At 42.9% G+C, this 13,027-nt stretch overlaps 3 protein-coding genes across 3 annotated transcripts; 1 reads left to right on the forward strand and 2 right to left on the reverse strand.

Moving 5' to 3' along the window:
• Nucleotides 1-79: 79 nt before the first annotated feature.
• acyp1 (acylphosphatase 1, erythrocyte (common) type) lies at nucleotides 80-1,347 on the reverse strand. The gene is made up of 3 exons (XM_037071162.1): nucleotides 1,208-1,347; nucleotides 923-1,010; nucleotides 80-480 (listed from the first exon to the last, which is right to left on the reverse strand). Exons 2-3 carry the CDS (start codon nucleotides 1,001-1,003, stop codon nucleotides 265-267), a joined length of 297 nt encoding a protein of 98 aa, XP_036927057.1. The 5' UTR covers nucleotides 1,004-1,010; nucleotides 1,208-1,347; the 3' UTR covers nucleotides 80-264.
• On the forward strand, nucleotides 1,301-4,322 carry zc2hc1c (zinc finger, C2HC-type containing 1C). Its single transcript, XM_037071154.1, has 4 exons — nucleotides 1,301-1,439; nucleotides 1,775-1,913; nucleotides 2,131-3,440; nucleotides 3,731-4,322. The coding sequence occupies exons 3-4, from the start codon at nucleotides 2,235-2,237 to the stop codon at nucleotides 3,857-3,859; spliced, it is 1,335 nt and encodes a 444-aa protein (XP_036927049.1). The 5' UTR covers nucleotides 1,301-1,439; nucleotides 1,775-1,913; nucleotides 2,131-2,234; the 3' UTR covers nucleotides 3,860-4,322.
• Nucleotides 4,173-12,013, reverse strand: LOC119004337 (serine/threonine-protein kinase Nek9). Its single transcript, XM_037071147.1, has 23 exons — nucleotides 11,457-12,013; nucleotides 10,698-10,875; nucleotides 10,554-10,609; nucleotides 10,397-10,467; nucleotides 10,193-10,298; nucleotides 9,522-9,653; nucleotides 9,304-9,414; nucleotides 9,146-9,210; nucleotides 8,973-9,023; nucleotides 8,691-8,883; nucleotides 8,455-8,599; nucleotides 8,176-8,376; nucleotides 7,961-8,007; nucleotides 7,708-7,869; nucleotides 7,508-7,616; nucleotides 7,253-7,414; nucleotides 6,942-7,109; nucleotides 6,791-6,850; nucleotides 6,509-6,696; nucleotides 6,258-6,416; nucleotides 6,044-6,148; nucleotides 5,910-5,963; nucleotides 4,173-5,817 (listed from the first exon to the last, which is right to left on the reverse strand). The coding sequence occupies exons 1-23, from the start codon at nucleotides 11,640-11,642 to the stop codon at nucleotides 5,638-5,640; spliced, it is 2,889 nt and encodes a 962-aa protein (XP_036927042.1). The 5' UTR covers nucleotides 11,643-12,013; the 3' UTR covers nucleotides 4,173-5,637.
• Between the last annotated feature and the right edge of the window lie 1,014 nt (nucleotides 12,014-13,027).

Raw genomic sequence — 13,027 nt, forward strand, 5'->3', positions numbered from 1 at the left:
TCAGTGTTTCATCTGACAAAACTAATAACTGATCATTACTTTGCTGCAGTTAGTACAATACAATTCAAGCAATGTGACGTCAACTGCAAGGAATTTTAATTTGTTCATGTGATTCCACATATTGTAGATGTTTGGACACCTGACGTGCACAAATCTTTTGTGAGTTAATCATTAATCATATGAGCTGCAGTCCCACCTATAAATTAGACAAAATAAATAAAACTTCTTCTATTTCAGTAGAACAGGCACAACACATTGGTTATGCTATTTTACAATGGTAAAAGAGGAGTGTTCCAGGCGATCAAGCGTTTTCTCGTTCTTAAACTCCGCCTTGGTTATGTTGGACTTGGGGCTGCCGGTGGATTGCAGCCATTCTTGCATTTCCGTCACTTTGCTGCGCGGGCCTTGGAGCTGCCCCTGAACAGTTCCTGCGCCTGTGTTTTGGACCCATCCAACCAGGCCAAGCCTTTTCCCTTCTGCCTGGAAAGTGAAACACTATGAATTAGGAGACAGCAGAGGCAACTGAGGGAGAACATGGGAGATATATTACTGAGATGTGGTCTGGATGGGCCTTGGACAATGTTAAGAGACTGGCTGTCATTTTCGGAACCAAATAAATGAAATGTTTGTGTTAAAGCTTAAAAGACTGAGCATTTTAACCATATAAATGATAGTTTGACATGGGGGATCTTATATCAAGGTCCACTTAAGTAGCTTCTGAGCTCCATTCAGTTTTCATCATCATTCATTATAAATAACTGAATTGATGATAATGGATCCACAATTCAATATGAATCTCTAGAAGATTTTAGAAGCTCCAAAGAAAGCTAGAGAGTGGATCTGGAGATAAGATGTTCACGTCAACTAAAAAAGATAATAACTTTAGCCCATAAGGCTTAAGTTATATCACAGTGAAACTCACTTGAGTGTATTTCCGAAAAAAGACACCTTGCACTCTGCCAAAGATTTCATAGTCCACTGAAATTAGATCTTCGTTGGACATAGTGGACCTAGAAAAAGGAGAAACAAAACAGCCCTTGTCTATTTTAGGGACCCATCATGCATCGCTTGGGCTATGGCTACCACACGCTAAGCTAACACGACCTGTTTCTGCTCAAATCATTTGAAACCCTGATTATTAACACGCTTAGCTTCGTATTCATGCTTTATGAAAACACGATAGCTCACTGTCCGAGTTATTATTCACCTGAATTATATTTAAAAAGCCGTGGGAGGACCACACAGCGCTGCTCCGAAGGATCTCGATTCAAACACATACGGGAACTTCGCTTCAGGAGGTGTTGCTTGTCGGACCACTCAGGGAGAACACCCGAGCAGCCTCGCCTTGTTACTAGGCAACCAATGTAAACAAGGGGGGAATGATTTGCAACAGTTCTTTCCTCTCCGACTGGATGTGTTTGTAACAAACTTAACCCAAGGTCAGTTTTAATTCGAAAATCAGTCAGTAAGTGTTTGACATTTTAAATAGGGTTCGGGACATTTTTTTGTCAACCGTTAGAAAGTATTTAGTAGACAGCAGGTTGCTATATTTTAAATATCAACTTATAGGTTATGGTTTGGGCCAGTATGTGTTACACGGTCATATCAGCAATGTTTTGCTGAGGTTTCTGACTCCCTGCCCTTTTAATTTATGATATTTTTGGTGTAAAATACTCCACTCAAGATCCACTTAATTGCTTACTCTAGAGTTTTTCAACAACATCACAGTCCTCATCAGCAAATTAACTCATTTGTCAACCAATTTCCTCTTAAGGTTCACTGACTTACGTATCCTGAAGCCAGAAGGAAGGAAGGAAGGAAGGAAGACGGACAAGAAGTCCCAAATGTTGTCAGAATGGTGCAAAATGTTACATGACAACTGAGTTATAATTTCATCGAAAGCCACAGAACAAGTAAGTTTGTCTTGATTTCTCCTTGAATTGTCAAGTTCAACCTGAGGATTTAAATTGGACTTTAATTGAACAATTTTCAACATTTTGGTCTCTTGACTTATTACATGGAAATACCTGAGTAACTTAAGACTGACTCATTCCCAAAGTCAATTCATACTCTGCAGATACCAGCTTTTCTCTTAAAACCTTACTTTGTTTTTCTTCTTTTTAATTCTAGAAAATATACAGGAAGTGGCTGGTGCTTAGTGCTCAGGTGTCTTGCACAAAGATCTATACAACAACAACGATTCATCCTCAAACACATGATCTTCAGCAGCTGTCATGAGCACAAGCACAAGAAGAGGACAGAGTCTTCAAGGGCAGACCAACAATACAGGAAAAAAACATGGCGTTGTCAATAATAAAGCACAACAGGTTGCTGCACCTGGTAGGAGAGCAGGTGAAGTTGACCTGCCATTTCCTAACAAGCCTGTGACAATTAGACCTCACAACCCCAGGACACTCGCCTCACACCTTACAAAAGAACCAAGAACCAAAGAACATCGTTCAAGTGGCACCAGAGAGACCGCGGCATCCCAGCATCCGAGAAGAGACTTTCACAGACAGTCCAAATTAGAACTGCACATTGACAAAGAAATTCATGCTAAAAAGCTGTTGCTACAGGAGAAACTGTGGAGGCTAGAGGAAACAGTAACACAAAAAATCCAGAAAGATAGTGTTAAAGCTGCTGCAGGTGATAACCAGATGAGAAGAGAACCAGTCAGAGGTAGTTCAATGATGAAGCAAGAAAAAAGACATGAGGATGTTAAACAACTTAGGGAGAGGCAAGAAGATCAGAGGGATGATGACAGAATGAGGAATACACATGCAGGAGAAATGGCCAGATGGAAAAAAAGGGAAACAGAAGTTTCACACAGTCCCCACTCGCAAAGAAAAGGACAAAGGGGAACTCATGAGATCACAGTTCATGGGCAAGACATGAGTGGAGAGCCAATCAAATCGAGGTGGGAAAATGTGAAAGAGCGCACCAGAGGAAATGGAGGGGATGGAAAAGATAATGGCATGTGGGGAGAAACAGTTGTGAAAGCAAAAGAAAGAGACAAGACAAGAGATCAGAAATACAGGGACAGGACATGGAAAGATATGTATGGTTCAGATGACGAACAAGACAAGCTTCAGATGAGCCAACAGAAAATTTCTCATCGAACTGCAACAGAGAATCGCAGAGGTGCAGGGAGAAACCAGTCCGGGGAACCACGGCTTCCACCAGTCTCCGGCCCTTCTCATTCAGATGGACCGGAGCAGGGGGAGCTCACACTTACAGAGAGCACTGACGTCGGAAGCCAACGTCTTCCTTGCAAAATCTGCAACAGGAAGTTTGCAAGCGAAAGGTTAGAGGTACATGTCAAAATATGCAAAAAGCATAAACAATCACATCGCCAAGTCTTCAACTCCTACAACAACAGGACCAAGGGATCCACCTTAGAGGAGTTCTTGAAATTCCACAGCGTATCCACGACTCCAGAGGTAGGCCGGTAAATTTTTGGCCTCTTTGAAAAAGGCCACCCAAACTTAAATTGCAGTTGCTTCAACAGTTTGTTTTGATGCTACCCTGTGTGGTATGTGACCAGTTGTACTACATGAGGTTTCAAGGAAAAAGGTTTCATTATTATCATAATGTAGGATTCAGTTCACACTAGGGACTAAAAGTCAAGATATCTCAGCCTCTGCTTCTTAAGATGCAGCTTTATGGGAATTTTAAGCTAAACTGAGTATTTTAACTAAGTTTTTTCTGTTTATGATGTCTTTTTATTCAGGTTTTAAAGAAAAAGAACCCAAGACAGAACCACAAGGGAAACGCAAAGAATCTGCAAGAGGTTCGACTGCCAGCTGGGACCCCACAGCAAAAATGGTCCAGACACTTCAGTTATGAACCAGTTGAATAAGGGATCCTCAGGATTCAGCACAACATCATCAGTATTGTCAGTAGGCTTTGAACTAATTGATGTTAATCCTACAGATTTTTCTTGTCTACATTGTTTGAATACATTCCATACTAATTTAACAGTTAGCTTTGACTGCTTACAAGGACAGCACATGCTGAAGGTGCACTGTGTAGTTTTTATGTAGACATTTTTATCAGATTTTTTTTAAAGCCAAAACAAATTAAATAATAGTGCACCTTCGATATCAACAAATATAAATAGGTATGGTATATTGTAGCACACATTGTGAGAAATAGTGACTGTACACGCATAATGAAATATAGCAGTTAGTTTTATTTGTATCTTTTACACAAAGCATGAAGCAACAGTGTGACTGAGAGAAGGAGGGTTTACACTGTTAAATTGCCACAATATTTGGTTAACCAGTGAAAAAAAAATAAAGCAGATTTTAAAATGTTGTAAACACACTTTTTCATTTTGGTTTCAATAGCTTGCGAGTAAGGCACTGTATTAAATGTTTTACTGCCTGAAAATACTGCCAGCGTGATACTGTTGACATCTGACAGTTACCATAGCCATGTCAAAAGGTTTTACACACACAAACTGTATATATATATTTGTTATAACACATAATAAACAACCAACGGACCTCAAACAAATAAAAAGAAAAGTTACATATTTGCTTTCCAAAATGATGAATAATACGGTAAAACATTTCATAAGGTACCGAAGACAGTTAAAATGGTTTAAAAAGAAAGCATTAAGAAAACAATAAAAGTATAGCTGCGAGGTCAGCTATATTATAAATGCTTTAAAGACCACATTTTCCACTTTCAGAGAAAACTATTCAAGTGTTCATACACGTCACGAGGATGATCAACATGTGCTGCACCAACAAGAATGCAAGTGTCAAAGAAGCCAATAAGAAAAGGCAACCAAAAGTTGTTTTAAAAAAAAAAAAAGAATCAGTAGTTCTGTTTCACACAAATTCTTTTATGTCAATAAAACATGCAAATTAAAAAAATATATATTTGCATGAATATTAGAATATGTTTTTAATAGCTAACATGTCTGATAAATATGGAAAAAAAATTATAGGATATTCTGTATGAGGCACTTTTAAGGATATCAAATGACACCAAAATAATACAAATAAAGTGACACATAAGAAAGTTTTCACATTGGAGGCCGGCACTAACAAGAGTCACGATCGATCTGGACAGCATGCTGGCTGGCCATCTCTAAACCACCGAGAGGAAGAAACCTTTGGATGCATTAGCAAACAGTTTACTATTAGCATTAGCTGGTCTTACCTGTTGTGTGATAAATAGTTGGATAATAATCGGATACTAACATCCGAGCCACTGACAACTCAAAACTCAATGGTGACATCACTTTAAGTCAACAATAATACTACCAAAAATATGGATTTAACATTCACATTGCAGCGCAACACTCTGATCGCTATGACGATTGTCCTTCGCAGGTGACAAGGTCCGATGCTTCATGTTGAATCCAGCCAACATTTCAGTCTGTGGAGAAACTAGCTAGATCACTGCACATGCGTGCATATACCGGTGTGCAAGGTGTCATACAGTATTACATATGCAATAACTGAAAATGTAATCATGCAACTTGGTGCTCTGTCAAACATGTATACTGTAATGTAACCATTATGGACGGGTGCACAAGGCTGCACCCTGTAATGGAGCCTCCACACCCCATCTAACCAGCTTGTTCAATTCAATATTTAACGGTTTTGACACTTCCCCCAAGTCTCACACGCTTGCCCCTGCAGATCGGCCCCCGTGCTTTGTGAATCCGCCTCCTCTTCCTCCTTCATCCCTGGGCATACGATCAGAGCGATGGTTCCCATTACTGTCGCATCCTGCTTCCCGTAGCGTTGAGCGACTGATCGCTGCCCAGAGCCTCTCGTTCTCCTTCTTCTGCTCATCGACCTGGAGACGGCAGGAACACACACTGTTACTCACGTACAAGGATTGAGCACAGCACTGAAGCGGGCAGGCAGCTTTTGGGATAAATGTCTCACCTGCTTCTCAAGCATCTGGATCCTCATCTCTTGATGAGCAACCGTCTCTCGCAGCTGCAAAACAAGCCTTTTGTCAAATACTGTGGCAATGAGATGTACTCATAAGATGATGATTGAGTGTGCATACTTGATACCTGTGTGACCTCGCTACTTGCTTTACAGCATGCCCCTGAGGGTCCTTTTTTGAAGACATCATCCTCGTCCTGTCCGTTGACTCTGCCACAGCTCATTCGTTTAGTCTGGAAATTTGAGAGAGGACATGGTGCGAGTGTTTCACAGTATCAACAGCTGTATGTCTATTTTTTTCCATTTGTAGATCAGTGGAAAAGACAGCAACGTTGGCATTACCGATAAGCCCGTCTTACTGCTGACTGCTGCTGCCGCGGCCTTTAGCTCTTTCAGCTCCTCATAAGGCAGCGTGATGCTCTCAGAGATAGAAGAGAGCTGGTCAGGAGTGGGCAGCTCCGAGCCTTCTGGTAAAGGAATAAACTCAGCATCCTCGAGCTCCTGTCAGATGAAAACTTACCTGGATTAGAACTGAATTTGTGATGTGATCAAAAATTATTGATATAAATATATATAAACAGATTAAAAAAAACCTTTCTAAGCCAGAAAGGGCAGGAGCTGTCGCCAGTCTGACTTGTTGCTGACATCATCGGGGTCTCCAGGAAGCACTCCTCTGAATTATCCTCCATTGTGCCCCCAAGACCCCTGTCACGACACTCCGTCTCTGAACCAGGTTCTATGTCCAGATCAACTGTGGATGTAGATGCCTCCTGGCCCAGGCCTACACACACACACACACATACACACACAATGTAGACTTGTAGGTGTAAATGTAGACTCCATACACAGTACAGTGACCAAAGAAAAGTATTCACCACTGCCAATTGATAGTCCACTGCTGTTTGAGCGAATAGTCTTGGAGTTGAGCACTTTCTCTGCAAAGAAGACAACATTGTAGTCAGTTGGCTGCTTCGATCAGTACACTGTCTACCTGCCCCGTACAAGTGTCTGGTTGCAATTACTAACCCATAATGATAATGGTGTGCCAGCCACGGCAAGAGAGGTCTGGTACATGGTGGAGGGAACCAAAGATGGGCCTTGGCATGGCAGGGCATACCTCTGAACCAAATCCTTTATCAGCAGGCATCCCAAGCCGCCCGTTTCCTGCATTTCCCCACGCAAAGATCTGATTGTCTGAAAGAGCAAATGCAGATGAGGACATATCCTCAGGACCAAATGCCTGGTGCGGTGGCTTTTATAAAATAAATCAAACTGCTACACTGACAGAAAATAAAAAAATACATACATATTATAGCTACCAATGCACATGTTCTCACCCTCAGTGGCTGCAATAGTGAAGCCATCTCCACAAGACAGTTTGGTCACTATCTTCCCTCCGAAGGGTCCAACGAGGACTTGAACGCCCTGGTGTTTCTTAAAGTCCTTGACGCCCAGCTGTCCGTACTTGTTGCACCCGAACGTGATCAGACGTCCGCGTCCTGCAAAGCCAGGAACCACGTGTCATAATTTCACTGAAACTGGGACGAGTTCATGCACTCACAATACAAATACCAGCCTCTTTTTTGCCGTACCGTCAACTGCAGCTGTGTGGGTCTTCCCTGGAGCTATGGCGTGGATCTTGAACCGCGACAGCTGCTTTGCCAAGGTCAGTGTGGTGATGTACGGGATTCCCTGGTAAGCCTGGTGTTGTGGACAGAAAAAAAAAGCCTATGAACATAGCGCCATCACCCTCGGTCTCGATAATAACCGTCCTCTGAACACAAGCCAGTACCTCTCCAGGGTGGTTTTTGAGACCAGAGATTCCCTGGTTCAGCCCAAGCTTATTAAACTCATTGTTTCCACACGCTAGGACTTTTCCAGCTTCTGTCAAAAAGAAGGTTCCATCGCTGCCACAGGACACTGAAGTGATGGTGGCACCTTTAGGGATGTCCACCTGGCAAAACCAGCAAACAGAAAGTACTTTTGAACAGCTACAAATTTGACAAACAGTCACAGATACGCCAGAACAGGGAGCTAAATCTTACTTGCATCGGGGAGGAGAAGTCGTCCTCACATTCTAGACCGAGACGCCCTGCAGTGGGAAAATGAAGGAATTTTTGACTGGGAACACCGAGTATGACTGTACATTAAAAGGGCCATTATCTCCACCTGCTGGCTAGAGTTATTACAACAAAAACACAGTGGCCGAAGCTCCATGACATCAGGTCAAAACAACAGTAAATACAGCAAACCCATGTACCATACTCTCCACAGCCCCAGGAGTAGATGTCTCCGCACTGAGTCAGGACCACCACATGGTTGTCTCCACACGACACCTGGCGAACAGGCCGCTCCTCGAAAAACTCCAAAAGCACCGGCTCCAAAATCTCCATGCCGAGCTCACCCTCCACTCCGATGCAGCCGTAATAGTCCGACCCAAACATGTACATTTGGTCCTCATCTGCAAAGATGGCAAGGTTTAAAAGGGTGGTTTTTTTTTCTTTTCTTCCTCATGTTCCAGGAGGCTTTCCTAACTCACCAGTGATGCACGCCGTGAAGTCAGCTCCACACGCCACCTGTCGGATGGCCTTCCCCTGTAGCTTCTCCACCTTCTTTGGCTGCCGGTACGAGGCCTGGTCTCCGTGCCCCAGCTGGCCCACCATCTTGGCTCCGCATTGGACGTTCTGAAGAGAAGGTTTGGAAAGTTATTTGCAGAGAAGCACAAGAAAGACTGGATCCAGTGTATCTCTCCAAGAGCAACGGATCGATACTCACGGCCCATGTATACAGCTCCTTTTCCACCGTCACCACCGCAAAGTGACTCTCGCCTGCACACACGTGTTGGGCACTGCTGCCTCCTTTAAACATGTCCATCTTGTGGGGGGTGAACTTCCCTCCGCCCCAGAAGTACACCTCTCTTGAGCGCGTGGTCACCACAGCGACAGGGGTGTCAGTCACTGTACTCAGCCTACGGCACAACCACAGCAACAAATCAGTCACGTACACATCTTACAATCTTTAAAATGGAAACTATGAAAACCAGCGTCAACAACTTACTTTGGTTTTTTCATTGCTGAATTCAGCAGGGCAACTCGATCTTCAAGCTCCCTAACAGAGAATTAGGGAGTTTTTCAGTGCGTGATTTGATTTCATAGCATCCAGCATAATCTAAAATAGGTTTTTATCAAGGAAATAGAGAGAACAATCATTTTCCTTTCAAAACAACTTACTGCCTGTAGCAGGAGATGATCGGCTGGGCCAGAATCTGATCGGACGTGGGTCTGTTCGCTGGATCCTGCGAAACAAAAACATCACAAGATGTGATGCTGATTAGTACTGCACACTATGATCCCTGGCATCAATCCGAAACTAAGCTGCTCTTACTCACTTGATCAAGACACTCATACACCAGTTTGATCAGCGCCGAGGAATAAACATCCGAGTTCACTTCCATAGTCCAGTTTCCCTGGACTATTTTCACACAAAGGTTCAGAGGGTTCTTATGGACACAAACAGCAAAAAAAGTAATTGCGGTGAGAAAAATGGGGAATATTTTCTGATTAAAAGGTAAAGTGAGATTGCAGTATGCAGGTTGTCAAAACCTACCGTTGCATCAAATGTTCTTGTCAGAGTTAAGACTTCAAAGATGACACAACCCATGGCCCAGATGTCTGATTTTAAGTTGTACTTTGCTCCCTGGCACAATTCTGGTGACATGTAATATGGCGTTCCCACACACTGGATTGACGGAGGAAGCAACAGTGCAAAAATAGAAGATTAGTAAAATATGAATCTCAAGCAGAATGACCTATTACATAAAACTGTGCAGTGCTATAGTTCCAATAAGGAGTACTTGCAAAGAAAACCGTTGTAAACAAACACCCTCAGCCTCATATAATCCGTGGTCAACTCTACAGTCCCCATTTTCGTCAAGAGCAACAGCAGCATCCAGGGCGACAACATAATATGAACAATGTGTGTTTTCATCTCACTGTTACCTCACCCTGGGCATGTGATGAGCTAGCCTACAGCGACACCTCGGTTACAACATGGCGAGTCGAAATCAAAGAAACAATTCTATTCGCTAAATTCATGTTGAATGAGCCTTTAAATGATAAAACAATATCTCAAAAAAGAGCATGCACATGCCCAACACCTACATTACCACCACACGACTAAGAGTCAGTCAAGTTAGGGGGTATAACCACTGTCTAACACTTTATTTACCAAATCATAGCCTGTCGGGTTAAAGATGCCAGGGGGAAGGACTGACTTACAGTCTCTGCCATCGAAACGTCAGCGTCAAGCTTCTTAGCGAGGCCGTAGTCGCCGAGCTTGATGAGGTCGGTCTTGGTCAGGAAAATGTTCAGAGTTTTGATATCTCTGCAAGAAAAGCACAAAAGAAAATCCCTGTCAGAAACAACATTTTTAAAATGTCAAGCGAGCCGCCAGGTGGCTGCGGTAAGGGCTGAACACCTTACCTGTGTAAGATCCCAGCCTTGTGAATGTGGGACACTGCTGAGGCAATCTGGTACAGGTACCATATGACCACCTAAGGGAACACATCAAAAGGTGAAGATCCAACAGAGAACAGCCTGTTTGGTGTGACGTTATCTCCCCGCAACGTTGTAGCCCTACCTCCTCGCTGAAGAGTTTCCCCTTCTGCTGATTGATTTTGTCGTAGAGATTTCCTCCTGCGATGAGAAGCCCGTTTAGCATTCTGTCACACACGACCAGCATTCAAACTAACCTCAAGCCCCCCCCCCCAGAGTGCCGCCTTACCATTGCAATACTCTAACTCAATGAACAGGGAGTTTTTATCCATGAAGTGATTGAAGTAGGCTATGATGTTATTGTGCTCCAGCATGGAGAGGATGCTTATCTCGTTCATGACATCCCTGCGCTCCTTCTCGGAGAGCGAGTTCAGGTCCACCTCCTTCCATACCACCAGCGAGTTGTCCTAGGGAGGAAGCCAGAGAGAAGGGGGGGGGGACATGTAATTAAATAATTTAAGTGACATGTCCAGATGTGACCCTCCAGAATGGATGGACAGGGAAAATCTGTCACAAAATATAATATAATCGGTGAAAAATGTTCTTTGGAAGGAGGGGTGGCATGAGAGGGTGTGCGAATCCGTGTACTGCAGACAGTCATGCAGGGACAAAAGAAGCAAGGCATGGGAAAGTGATTTATCCTGTTCTCACTCAGGAATTTCTCACAGAGGTATTGAAACATGGGAACAACGAGCAATTCAGTCAGACACACAGGTCCTCCACAGTAAATCATAACAATCCACAAGTTGCAGCACATGTCTGCTAGAATAGGGATGTGTTTACAGTTCGCGTCTGCTGATTGTAAAACTCCATGTCCAAAGAAAGAAAAAAAACTGCGAGACACTTGAGACATTTTACTTTCTTGCTCTGTTGTTGTTACAACGATGCCTCCATTTTAAGGAACACTCCCAAGTTTTCGTGAGAGAACCTGACTGCTGCATGGCCCTGAAGTGTTGATCCGTGTGCTGAGACAGGCTCCCGAACTTACCTCTGTCCTCCTGTACAGAGTTGCCTCACCAAACGCCCCCCTCCCGAGGATCCGGATAGGAATGTAATGCAACTTCTCTTCTTCGCCATTAAACGTGCCCGACCCTGATCGCTCACTGACCACGGACCCGCCGCCTAAATCTGAATTTAGCGAGTCGAAGTGTCTCTCATAGTCGTCCAGTGACATTTCTGTTTTGAGACTTGGTAGCCAGTGGCAGTGATGGAAATAACCCGAACAGGCCTTGCGACAACTCTTTCTGAAAGGCTCCTAGAAACGCGCGCACACGACCGACATGTTACCCGCGTCGGCCGACGAACAGGGCTGTCAAAAGTACGAGCGCTGCTTGATGCCTCAAAGCCACGCCAGGTAAACGAAGTTAGAAAGACACAACGGGGCGAAATACGCGCAGCTATAGTGGTCTCGCCAGTGTCAAGCATGACACAACAAAAATGGACCAGTTCAGCCAACTTTAGGAAGTTTCAGAACAAAAGTTCTCCCCCAAAGCGCCTCGTGGTGTGCTTTACGATGAAAGGCCAGCACCGCGCACTTCCGGTAATGGCGCTCGTCCCGGCTGCGCGTGTTAGGCTTGACTTGGCCCAAACCCGGAAACTGTCAAATTAAACGGTCTCCTTTATTCCTTATTCAGTAAATTATTTATTGAACAAATTGATCATTGCAAACGATTTGACAGTTGAACACCACACCAGTCAGGAGGAGAGGAAAAACAATTCACAACAAAACAATTACATTTATAAAAACATATAAATCATATGCTTATCGTGTGTGTGTGTGTGTGTGTGTGTGTGTGTGTGTGTGTGTGCGCGTGTGTGTGTGTGTGTGTGTGTGTGTGTGCGTGTGTGTGTGTGTGTGTGTGTGTACATTTACAGGTTTGGGAGATGTACTTGTGTTTAAATAATTTCAATTTTTTTTTACAAAAGACAATTTTAAAGAAAGACAATTTGGCTGGTAAATCTTGCATTTATGTTCTGTATATCGAATTTGGCCAGTATTATTGATATATTTATGATATTGCCTTTTCCTCAAACACGTTTAGGCTATCATAGTTACAAAATCCAAATATAACAATAACAACAGTAATGCAATAATAATAATATTGACAATAATGATAAATAACATTTGCACTAATAACAAATAATGATAAATTCTTCATAAAATATGTCATATAAAAATAAAAATATGTAAAATAGAATAGTAGATTGAGAGATTTACTCATCTACTTATTTTTCTGTGTAGTGACATGGATCTTCTCAATGTATATACAGTGAAACCAAATTTGAACCAGAGACAGAATAAGACACCAGGAAGAAGATGAGAAGACAGAGATGAACTAACTTATGAAGGAACTGCTTTGACATAAGGTCAAAGTCAGAATACTGTAAATAGAGTTCATTCATTTTGGAGGTGATTTATTTTTACAAATACAGTATGTACCAGTGGACTCCAAATGGCCTGAAACATGCTCCTAAGCAGCTCCTGGAGGATTTTTTAGGGAAACTGAATATTTTACCTTTAGTCAAATTTCACCTGAGAGCCATCCCATTCACTTGTCA

Source organism: Acanthopagrus latus, chromosome 16, assembly GCF_904848185.1.
Source record: "Acanthopagrus latus isolate v.2019 chromosome 16, fAcaLat1.1, whole genome shotgun sequence".
NCBI lineage: Eukaryota > Metazoa > Chordata > Actinopteri > Spariformes > Sparidae > Acanthopagrus > Acanthopagrus latus.